Source organism: Morone saxatilis, unplaced genomic scaffold (genome assembly GCF_004916995.1).
Source record: "Morone saxatilis isolate NCDOM2014 unplaced genomic scaffold, NCSU_SB_2.0 Contig19, whole genome shotgun sequence".
Classification (NCBI taxonomy): domain Eukaryota; kingdom Metazoa; phylum Chordata; class Actinopteri; family Moronidae; genus Morone; species Morone saxatilis.
In genome coordinates, this window is record NW_023339751.1 from 7,024,627 (window position 1) to 7,037,307 (window position 12,681).

General features: G+C 41.3%; 1 protein-coding gene across 6 annotated transcripts in view; it reads right to left on the reverse strand.

Annotated features, from left to right (window-relative positions):
• The window catches only part of micu1 (mitochondrial calcium uptake 1), a 30,755-nt gene extending 18,074 nt beyond the window's left edge, over positions 1 to 12,681 (reverse strand). For all 6 annotated transcript variants that reach the window (XM_035664076.1, XM_035664075.1, XM_035664072.1 and 3 more), the window contains exons 1-5: positions 12,553 to 12,681; positions 7,877 to 8,041; positions 6,747 to 6,942; positions 4,844 to 5,006; positions 1,953 to 1,996 (exon numbers count right to left, since the gene is read on the reverse strand). In XM_035664076.1, coding sequence (XP_035519969.1) covers positions 1,953 to 1,996; positions 4,844 to 5,006; positions 6,747 to 6,942; positions 7,877 to 8,041; positions 12,553 to 12,554 — 570 coding nt within the window. In that variant the 5' untranslated portion in view covers positions 12,555 to 12,681. The remainder of the gene's footprint in view (positions 1 to 1,952; positions 1,997 to 4,843; positions 5,007 to 6,746; positions 6,943 to 7,876; positions 8,042 to 12,552) is intronic.

Below are 12,681 nucleotides of genomic sequence, written 5' to 3' on the forward strand. Positions count from 1 at the left end.
ATTAGTTAATATTAAATAAATGAGGATGGTTGGCTACTGGCTGTGAGAGATGTTCCCGGGGATCAGTGAGAGGGCAGTAATGGGCATGAATCAATATCAAGGAATGCAATAATGAAAATAATGATGTTGGTGATTCATATTGATGGCTTCTATTTCCTTGACTGTGAACAGAGAAATGTTCAAATTGAGGGCCTAGAGACTTGCTCCTTTTAGAATCAATCTGTGGCCATGGTGGGGGAGGTAGTCTGTTCGAAGTTCACCTGCTCTTATTGTCTCTAAATAGGTCATTATGCACAGGGCAGGCCTACTTTGAACTTTTCTGAACTAGGTTTTACTAACTGAATGTTTACAGATTGAAGGTAGATAGTTATAAGATCCCTGCATAGGCTAAAAACAATACATTTCTTCATTACTCTAAATCTAAACCTTTTTTTGAACTTTCAGAGCTCAAACAATATTTGAAAAGCAAGATATTTTGGTTATCTGGCCTAATTTCAATTACTGTAATTTGAAAATAACATGAGTTGACGGTTGAGAAGCAGACAGCAAAGCAAAGACATAAGCAAAGACAAAAAAAGTATACAGGGTATGGTCTGTGGAAAAATAACATTGTTTCACTCGTGTTTTGAGGGAAGGGTGACCAACATTTCAAACTATTCCCTGTGGATGTTCTGTCATTCACATCTATTCTCTTATAAAATGTACATGTGCAATGGTAGTATCTCAGTGTGACAGCAGTTTGTGCACATTTTGCCAGATACCAACAGAAAATAGGTACAATAGACCTACAAACAAAAACGTAGACCCAGAAAGGACAGCCAACATTCTGATAGCTGTATTATTTGGGATTTTTTCTATCAATTTCTGCACTTTTTGCTGACAGAGTGTAATAGTGTTTTCTATTTTCTTCACTATCTCTTTCCATATCATTTAAGATGCTGTGACCCCAGTGGCCCTGATGCGTACTTTTTAATTTCTATTTTTTTATTGAGTTATCGCCTCGCCTTTATACATCATCCCTGTTCTATTTATCCTCTTTCTTCAATGTCATATCAGCCTGAAAGATGAAATGACAGTTATTCTCTTTATATTGCATTTCATAAAAAGGATTTCATTATGTTATTATGTAACATCACATTCATAAAGACTGGGGTTTCAGTGCTGAATGCAATCAAATTAAGACCATACTTTCCAAAACCTCACTTATAATTCCTTCTCTTGGTATGCATATTTAACAGATACAACTATTACTACTTATTCTTATAAAGTCTAATTATCAAGTGCAGATGTCAGTTGCTTAAGTTTGCTTAATTTGGGAGAAAATACGATCAATAGTATATTTAAAGTGCTAAGGGACAGATTTATGATCAAATGAAAAGTCTATATTGACTGATATTGCGTTTTTCCTTAATGTGGAGTTTTTACTGGAACTGCAAATTATCGAAGAGTAAGGTCTGTGGATTAACCAAAGTAACGGGAATATTGTGTTTGCAAGGACATTTTTCAGCGCTTTAAGGCGCACAAAGAAATTTCTGTTCACCTCCGTTGTATTGGGGTTGCGGAAGAAGTGGTAGAAGTTTCTGAGGCGGATATCTTAAAAACTTGGCTTATAAAACTGCAAATTATCTTAATGGCCGGACACCACCATGGGTAATTGGGGTAAGTGAGAAAATGTGTTGTTTTTTGTATTTTGGATAAACTGCTTCTTTGAGCCATTATCGACACTGGCCATTCTGGGGAATAAACCCCTCTAGTAGAGTGGCAAGCTGTTCAGGGGGAAAAGAAATAAGCTCTAATAAAATGTTATTAGAACACAGCTTTCTGGGGAAATGCAATGCTCCTTTAGTTTTCTTAAAATCCATCACCATTAACATTTCTAACACATAATTATCAAACAGTCCCTGCTGCTGGCTTCCTTGATTGCCAAGTTGACCCTCTATCCCACTTCTTACCTTCCCATCGTAGCGCTTCACAATGAACTGATCCAGGCCCAGATCTGAGAAAGAGATAGAGAAAATAAACAAATACAGATCTGGAGACAAATATTATAACAAACAAGATTTGAGGCAGACTAGTTACACAGTGGGGGCATCACGATTTATGTCCACCATGAAGCAGAGCAAATGTATTTACTTGGTGTAGTTAGTGAACCTCTGGTAATCACTGACACATGCTCGAGATTAATAATAGTCATTAACAACCCATTTCCATTTTGCAAGTTCTTTAAAATAAACAATCATTGACATTCAGCTTCGACTACTCTCATCATCAGTTAGAACAATGTTCTCACGTTTATTTTATAGATCCAAAATGAGAAGCGTGTACCAAGATCAATAGTATGCAATGTGTACAATTATTTATGTATATTATATTGTATATATTTATGTTTCTCAACGTGTTTAGGTTTATCGAAAAAATCAATGTCACTATATCATGCTAACACAGTGATTGATGACTTCATTGAAGCACACATATGGATCAGTTGAAAACGAGTATTCTTCAATGTGCTCTGCTTTGTCCTGTCAGACTTCAATTGATTTTGTAGCTGAATGCTGAATGCTCCCTGCAAGGATGATACAAAACATCATTTTCCCCACTTTCTACTAAACTTAATTAAACGTACTTCTAACATGAGTTATGAATTTTTGTGTGAAAAAGACAATCATACCTCCAAACTAATGCAATTCAAACAAATAAACCTTGTAATGTTCTAAATGCTTGTGTGAGGCAGCAGTTCTCATCTGTTAAATGAAGCATGCAGTAATTGAGAGAAAAAAGACTTCCAAGAGTCACGCAGGCTCTTGATATCACACGGAAAGAATAGTAGCACACTGACCTGCTGAAACAGTCTCAAATCAGATTAACTCTGAGGGCGACGGTTAGAGTATAATCTTATTAAACTGAACACTAATTAAGTGAAGATCATAATTTTGTTTGAAGTTGGCTTCATTGGCATTACACAAAACCTAATCACCTAAGACCTCTGCAAATAGCCGAACGCCTTCTTCTGTTTAGTCAATAATACTTTAACTTCAGGTCAGTTACAAAAATCCAAAAGATTCCCAACTCAGGGGCTGGATCAATGTGCTGAAGCCTACATTTCTAGGTCTGTCCCATTTAGCAGGCCGTTTCAGAAAAAGGCAGCCTTGTTTTGCTTATTTTGTTTTTGCAGCATCATAGAATTCACCTTCTAACTTAAGAAATTAATAAGCCCACCTGACAACAGGAAGAGTATTGTTCTCTGTTGGGCTGTAAAATTTGGGGATGTTTATGTTCGTGTCAAACGAGCAATTTGGATTCTCTTTGGATTGTACATTTTATACAACTCTCCATTAGGCTTTTAATTTTATTTTTTAACAACCATACATAGTTAATAGGCTTCTTTTCTGAATTCTGTATTTTCTCTTCCCTGACACTTAGCCATTGCTCTATTAGTTCTTTGGTTGTTTTAACTTTTCTAATGTAGGCCGATGCTGTTAAGCAGATACTGAAGGCTCAGTGAATATAGCTTGTGTTCAGGTCTTCAAAGTGTAGCTATTAAATAATAATGCAAAGTTTAAAAATAACAGTTTCATTTAGTTTTCTTTGTAGAAATTAATGAAATGCTGAGATATACTGTGTGTATTTTTTCCAAAGTTTTACACCCCTTAAAATTAAGGTCTTACAATCCCTGTGAAGCTTCTGTGACCCTGAATAGGGTTGAGAACCACTGATCTATGGGTCAGAAAATCTGCTGAGCATTGAAACAACAGAAGCAGACTTGCCAGCAGAGGGTCTGTTGTTTAACCTCACTTGGGCAGGGGGCTTTGAGAAAAGAAGTGAAATGGCTGCTTATGAAGTAAACGGCACTTTCTTGGCTTTTTCATCTGCTTTGCTGAACCTTCTCCTATTCAACCGAGCTCAGCTCATCATTACTTTAAATCCAGTTTCCAGTGGGGCTAAATACAGGATAAAGAATGGAAGAGCTGGGAATCGTCAAGTGGGGAGCAGAGTTACTTGGTCTAAGAATGGAAGGCCAATGGGGGCCAAGCTGGGCCAAGTCTTGGGCATAGTTAACAGAAGGAAGTGCTGAGGTGAGCAGGAAGGGCAGCCCAGACGTGACAGGCCCAGCTAAGTCCTTATTAAGTGTTAACTGCAGGCGTCCCTCCTTTACTGGGGATGTAATAGCTCTCACACAGTGAGAATTCATCCGTAAGTGTGTGATGGAGGCGAATATTCTCCTATACAATAAAATGTCACACAAATGTAACTGAATTTTAGTGTTCAATATCTGGATAATGACAGATTAAGACAGAAGTGGTGCTGAAACATGCCTGTGCCAAGTTAAGCTCCCTACCTTCCCAACCCTCCCATGGCTAAAGATCAAATATCTCTCACTGGCTCCATGTGTGACGCCTGAGATCTGCTCGGATTTGAACCTGTTAATTGATACACCAACTGCTGTGCTGTGATTCACTCAACTCAGCATGATCGCACAGCCCCTGTCACTTCCATCCCCCCCTCCCCACATCCCTTTATACTTGTGAACACGGTCAGTTGGATCGTTATACCATGAACTGGCCTGAGTCCTGAACTGCCAAGCGTGTGCTGAGTGTCCCTATAGCTGGGTGAGGGGGGGGGCTGCGCTGGGTAATGATCTACCGGTGGAGTGATACGATCTCAGCATTGCTCACTGGAAACATCTCACCCTGGATAGTGATTACCATAAACCTGCATGCATGTACTGCGACACATGCAAGGTTGCATGGGTGTGTTTTAAAATCCTGGATGGAAGGAATAAATAAAACCGATTGAAAATCATAGAAAATAAGAAGTTGAAGCAAAGGAAAGAGAGGAGACTCACTCTCAGGCTGCTTCTCGTTAGGTGTGATGGAGCGTATGAAGTCCTGGGGCGTCATGTAGACCTCAGTATCTCCATGCTCGCCGATGACCTTCAGTGTGGCAAAGTAGCGGAAAATCTTGTCCGGAGTGGAGTAGGCTCTTATCCTGTTCTCATACTCCATAACCTGTCGACCAGACAACAAACGCCAATTAATGACACAAAATGTCCCCTCTCTAATATACCCAAACATCAACCAAATCAAAAGACTCAGCGATATTCCAATCCTGTGTGTAGCAAGGTAAATAGGGAGAGTTAAAAGAGTGTGGAGAGGGTGAAGGAGTGACTAGAATAAAGAAGAAGGTGGCGGCAGGAAAAACAAGTTGTCAGTCCTGATGGGGAGGTACATTAACCTCCTGACTACCACAACTACCACATAATCAAAACAGGAAATAGTGCTTTTCAGGATCAGTGTGACTGGCAGCTTAACATGAAGGGAGACTGCAGAACTATCCCAGCCACACAAAGCTGTGACAACCACACATAAGGCTAACAGCATGGCACTGCTGACATGCCGAAGTCCAACATTTTGGAAAGTACAAAAATAACCAAACTCATTTATTCAGCTCTGATACACACATTAGCCTCGTCAATGTTTGCCTTGACACTGCCATCTGCCTTTCAGCAGAAAGTTTCAAATAGAAATTGACAGAGCGGTGTCTGTTTGCCAGCTGTAATCCACACAGGCGGTTATTTAATGTGATGCTGAATGACTGTTTACACTACACAAACTCCCTGTGGAAAAAGCATAAACTTTTTGAGGCTATTATCTAATTTAATTTGATAACAGAAAGAGTTAGAAACACACACAGACTTTGATCAAACTCGAATTGCTTCTTGAGTTTGTAGCTATGATTACGTGCTTCTGTGTTGGTTCCCCCTCTTAAAAGACCTTATTGGTCTTTAGGGAAATCACCAGGAGCGTGTCCCCCAGAAGAGGCAACCATCAGTGTATGGATGAGAGGTTATAGGACAGTCGTGCGGAAACGCCTGAGAGCCTGACTGATGGGAAGCCCAGGGTATGCTGTCATCCCTCTCTGGCTTTCATCTCCTCAGATTTACAGGCTACTGATCTCCGCATCATCCACACTGATGGAGACTCAAGCCTCTTTCTTATGAGCTTTCAACCCTTAATGCTCTATCTTTCCATTACAAAGAAACTGCACATACACAACCAAAGGGGGTAAAATTCAAGTCACAACAGGTATATATTATAAAATAATTTTATTTTTTTTTAACCACACATACTGTAAAATGCCATCAACATTCGTCAAGGGCCGTCTGAAGTGCTGATGGACATTTGTACACATATACAGAACTCCCGTATGCTCTTATCAAACTCTTTATTTGACATAGTGAGTAAGATGGCACAAACTACCTGTGGTACGATTCACTGTGTGCTCCCCTGACATCTATGGCTGCTGCTGAGGCAAGAGTGATTGCACAATTTTTTACATCTAAAGCACAAGTCGGATGTACCATTGCGTCACTTTAAAAAAAAAAAATTCCATCTATTGTTCAAAGCTCTTCCTCTTTTCTCTGCCCGGTCCTCCAACGATAATATGCAGAGCTACAAACTGTGTTTATTTGGCATGGCACCAAAGACCCTTTGTTCTTCTTCTGCATCCCCTTTGTCATCTGCTGCCTAATTAACAGGAATAAAATCTTACAGGCTGAACATTTCAGTTGTTTATGACTCCAGCAATGCATGCTCATTTCCTTTGTATGTCTCCATAAAATAAAATGTCAAAATGTACTGGCGTTTGCATATTGGACATTGATTGGGAGGCCCTTCAAAACACCAATATAAAGGTGAATTAAATACAAGAGTGACTGAACGGCTGAATGTTTATTGTTTATTGATCACCTTGCGGTCACGGAATCCGGAGCGTGGCTTCTTTTTTTTCCCTTCACCGCCATCATCCTTTGCTTCTTCATCTCCACTGCTGGCCTCCACCGATTTCTCTGACTCCGTCTCAGAATCTGTATCCCTGATGAAATCAGCTCCCTCTCCGCCTGGTTGCTCAGAGTGTTGAACGGAAGGCCCTGCATCAGCATATGCTCTAGTTTAAAAAACAAAAACAAAAAACGGATTAGATAAGAAACTCAGGGACATTTCCATCTCGCTTGTCGTGGAGGTGTGGTATTGTAATATTTGTGTTTTACTCTGCTACCCAGTATGTCGGGGACTATGTTTTGCAGCTAAGCATGTGCTGTGGCTACGAGAGGGAACGAGAGAGATTATGTGCTGCACTGTGCAAAGCGAAGAGGTTTACCACGGCAAACTCCCACTTGACCGTTTTTCTGACTAAATTGAAAAATTGGAATAATAATAATAAATAGCTGAGTCTGTCTGGGGCAGGCTGAATAATTCAGTTTAATGAGACACAAGGAGAATGAAGCCTGGGGTGAAGGCCTGGAACAGTCTCGTCCCATCAGTCTCAAATGCCCTGAGGCACCATCCATCACTCTGCCTCCTGCAGCACAGTCATTCTGTCCCCATACAGCTCTCACGTCAACCGCCTCTCCACTCCTTGCCTTAACTAAACACCAGCCTCCTTAGTAAGGCATAGCCATAAAAACATTGTGACACCCTTGGGGTGGTGCCTTGGAATGTCAACAGAAATGCAGTTAAGCAACTTCATGGGTGGTTTCCCTAATAGTTGCGTCATGTTGAAGAATCGAATTTGGCATGTGCTCAAAAGTCAAACTGCTGTCAAAGCAAACCAATCCTAGTCTTTTCAATGCAGATCATGGTCTGTTCATTTAATGGGGACCACACCACACAGCGAGTCTTGGCATGAACATAAGCAATTGTCTAAAGAAAGACAAAAGACGGTGCACGCACTTATTATTTATCCATCATGTATTATGAATTAATGCTTTGCGTTTTGTATATTTGCTCCTACGGGGAAAAATAGTGTATTTTTTAAACTGAATTCAACTGTTTCAGTAGTACATAGAAGCACACAGGTGCATTAATGGGCCCAGTCCTACCTATTCCACAGCAGCCCAGCACTAGCAGACACACCAGTCACCCCAGCCAGGGCTGCCAGCATCAGCCTCCTCCGGCCAGACCCCCGCACTGTCCCGCTGTGGTAGCGTCGGGACAACTGCGCTAGTCCCACCGAAACTGCGGACAACGCCCGCAAGCGGAACATCCTGCAAAGAGAAAAGAAAAACGTGTGGTTAAACAGCTGACAATTTTGTTTTCGGGCAGTTTGTCCAGCATGTGACATCAAAAAATAATACATAGATCTGCTTCTGTTATTGAAAATACAGACAAATAAGAGGATAACACTGTTTTTACACTTATCATCTGAATGTCATGTGTAAGCGGGTGTACCACTACACAATCCTTCTCCAGTCATAAGCCGTGGAAGTCTTAGGTAAGGATTTGGAGAATTTCACCAAAAAAAAGAACTAATTAACTCGCATCTCAAGAGGCAAAGCTTAGAACGATAGCAGTGCACTCGTGGGATCTGTCTTCACACTGCACTGCAGGCAAAACTGTAGCTTCAACAGTCAATGCAGAAATGTCCTGGAATCCTCACACACCTCAATTAATAAACAACAGAAAGCACGGATAAAACTAATTGCCACCAGTGCAGCTAAGCTCCAAAACTTAATTTTCGACCAGACTGTTGCTTAATTCATCAGTGTCACAGAAAGATGATTAACAATTAAACAGGGGGCTACTCGTGTGTATCTGTAACCCCCGTGTGTGCACATAGGACAGGAGAGAGGAGTTCATCCCACCGAGGCCTTTAGCTGCCACCTGTCGATATCCTATTAACAATTCAGACACCAATTGTCCAACTGATTCTGCTGAGAGATAAAAGAAGACATGGCATATGTTAACTGAGTGTTCAGCAGCCCATGACAATGAAACAGCAAGCATGCATGACCACCAATCCTGTGGAGCTGATAAAAGACTGGCGCTTACGATACTGTAGACACCAGCTGAAACTGAAAACCTATTCTAGCGCAAAAGAACAACTTCAATGACAGTCTGTGGAACATAAACAAAAAGATCTTAATGCTCTCGTAAATGGTAAATGCACTGTACTTATAAAGCGCCTTTGTAGTCTTTCGACCACTCAGTGCGCTGTACACTACATGCCACATTGATCCCATTCGCCCACATTCACACACTGATGGCTGGTAAGGTGCCAACTGCTCACCAGAACAGAAACGAAGCATTCACACACATTCATACACCAATGCACAGCAACAGGGGTGATTTGGGGTTCAGTATCTTGCTCAAGGACACTTTGACATGCAGCGAGAGGAGCCAGGATCGAACCGCCAACCTTCTGATTGTTGAACATGATCTTAAGTTATTTGTTTAAAATGGACTCACTCCCAATTTTGTGTGACACCTAGCTTTTGCTCCTACGTGGATTGAATACAGTTAATGTAAGTTGCTTAGGAAAAAAAAGTGTCTCCAAGTGAATGTAATATAATGTTATAAATACTAATAAAATGAACAAATCATATCTGTAAATAACAAAATAAAGAACTGAGGCCATCGTGATTTCTAAATAATTTCTCAAATGCCGACCTGCTTGGCAGAATTTACTGAAGCCTATATCGAATCAGCTTGAAAAAATATAAAAGAATACGTAAACACATGTGCCAGACGGGTCGAAATGCACAAGAGGCAGAGGGACGAACACAAAAATGCAGAATTGTTTTTATGGATCTGTTTGATGCCAAAGTGCCAGCTGAGGACTGCATAATAGGCTAGTGTAATTAATGTCTTCCTGGGCCTTCAGGGTCACTCGAGTAGAAATGTATCATTTATCATCAAGAGCTACCCATGATCTGTGAAATCCCCAGTTGGTGGGCTTGGAGCTTGTACAGAAAATAATTTTTTTATAGCCGATACACACCGATGGTCTCTTTGTTCTCATAAACTCTCAGAACTTTCTGGTCAAGAGGGGGACGCCGGGAATGTGAACGTGTGCAGGTTGAATGAAAAGAGGTGTGGGGTAGCCTCTACCTTTGGTGGAGACTTCTCTTTTCAATATCTTACATTAAAAAACGTGCAGGAACACGTACGTGCAATGGACAATCGATTAGGGAGACTATTTCATGCTGTTACAACAACAAAAAACAAGCAATATTGAGGCACAGATCTGAGTGTGTGAGAGCTCTCGGCCATCCACGGAGGTCTTAGCAAGGTACATTACACAGCATATTATATTTTTTCATAGTTGGTTGCTTGGTTAGAGCTTTGTCAAGGTGCTGCCAAGAAATGTGCCCTGATTTGACGATAACACCAAGTTATCATCAAATCATTTGCGTCCACTTTTTCTCGACTTTATTCTAAACCCATTAAAGCAAAGTGGAACCTTTTAAGTGCTAATAATAATGCTTACAGCTCACCATAATCATCCAACAGTACATGTGTTAGTTGTCAGGGTCCCGTCTCTTGAGAGTAGTTTTTTATTCATTGTTATCAAGATAGCTGTTAAATAATTGATCAGATCTCTGAATGCTACAAACTCAAAATCAAACCCCAGACAAGCAGGACTGTATCTTTAATCCAATGCTGCTGCCTACCTGATGGAATAAAGCATGGACCTTGTTTAGCATATGGATGTCTCAGGGCCTGGGGCTGATCTGGGACCTGGTAAATCAATATTGCTCTTGACCATCAACATCCACCACCGGACAGCGATATGCTGAGCTGCCCACAAGAAACACAAGTATTTGCGCTGTGTGTTAACACTACTTGGCACTTCAGGTCAGCGGCCGGGGGCACTAAAAATGATGTTTTATGCCCTCAGTTGAAACAAGTAAGGCGTTCCTCTCAAACAATAGTAAACTTGGCAGTTTTAAGACGCTAAACTTTGCAGCTCCTCTGTTGCTCGGGGATGTTGTCTGCCTCTGAGCGGAAAACAGAAAACAGAGAGCGGGGGTTATTGTCAGGAGTACCAGGCGTCTACCTTCTACCTTCAGCATATCAGGAAAACTGTTTGGAAACTTTGGCTACGTTCACATCGCAAGTCTTAATGCTCAATTCTGATTTTTTGGTTTGGCTGTTCACATTACCTTTTACAATGTGGCTTATATGAGATTCCAGTGTGAACTGAAAAGAACAATAACAATGACGTCAGACGCAGCACTAAAGTTGGGGAGGTTACGGAGGAAGTGAGCATTATCGCTTTCATTTCAAAATGTTTGTGTAATGGCAGCCGTAACATTAATGAGCAGGTGCTGAGGAGGAGAAGAAATGAAGAGAAGAGAGACCAAATTTGGCATTTTGGCCTTTTGCTGGGTTATGGCTGCAAAATTCACTACAGAGGTCTGTGTGGATGCGGAGACGAAGCCCAGGAGTGGTGGGAATGGACGCATAATTGTGACACATGTCGATGTAGATTGACCGTAAAAGGTGCATCAAATCCGCTTGGTTGTTCACACTGCGGCCGACTGAACAAGAATCTGACCCTGGGTCTGATTCAGGACCACATACGGAAGTGGCCTAAATCTGATTTGAAAAAATCAGATCTGGGCCTGGATTTGAGTGTTCACCACTACCCTTCTGAAAGTCATGACAGGGTCACTTGACCCCAAAATTCAGATTTGGGCCACTTTTGCCTGCAGTCTGAACGGGGGGTGCTTAAAGATAGGATGTAGATCTTTAGACAGGTCTTGTGACTTGCCAATGTAAACTTTTCCTTGTTGATTCATTCATGAAAATTCCACCCAAAAGTTTTTACGTAAAGACTGTAGAAAGTTACTTTAATCCACCTGTTTTGGGCTTTATTACCTGAACCGGTTTTCAGAATAAAACCAAATACACTTGATACTCCAAACACGTGGACAGTGTGTTGACTCATAGACAGTAAGGCATTTCTCACTGCCCAGCTGGAATATCCAAGTTGGTTAAGACCAACTTTGACAACAAATTGGTAAACCAACATTATCACTTGTATAAAGGGGGGGGGGGGGGGGGGGGGTGGCCACCAACAAGACCTAGCCAGCCTCAGTTTTGGTCTGAACATTTCCAAAAAAAGGTTGAACACCAAAGGATCCAGTAAAGTGGAGGAAAGTTTCTAAAGAGTTTTTCCTAACAGAAAAGGAAGAGCTTACTGTTCACCATTTTATCTCCGGTTGTATCATCCCAGCTGTCGAAGTTATCGAAAAACCCTTTCACAAAACATGACTTTTGACAAATGGGGGCGGTGGTTTATAAGAACGCTCACCGGTGAGTCTTTGCCCACCAACCATGTCAACAAACCAGCTAGATAAGTAAATAACAAATAATGTAGAGGTGAAAAAACATTAAGGTCAACAATGTGTGTGTTATGTTTGACACGACAGAGCAGAAACACGAACCCCCCCCAAAGTTTACTCCAGCAACAGCGACCCCAAATGTTTTTGTTTTTGCCGTAAAAGTTTGACCTCACTGACAACCTGCAGTAAATATCAGCGGGTTTAGCTGCTCAGTTAGCCGCAAAACCATTAAGACCATTACTCTCAACAAACCCAGCCCTGATTTGTACCATCTCTTGTTTGCTTTCAATGTGAGTCGGAGAAAATTTTCGTAGGGGCAAGCAACGCCAGCCTGTAAGCAAGCTAACGAGCTGCTATTTCTTGCTTTCCGTCAGGGAGAAAAATCGTAGCAACGAACAACATATACAAAACGACACTGGTTTACTCACATTAGCGGCAACACAAAACCGGCCAGTCGGTGCGAAATGATAGTGTCTTCGGCGGGTTTCAGGGGTACGTCTTTTTTTTTTTTTCCCCACTACTCTTGGGGTCTGCAGAGATGGAGAGCTGTTTCCCCG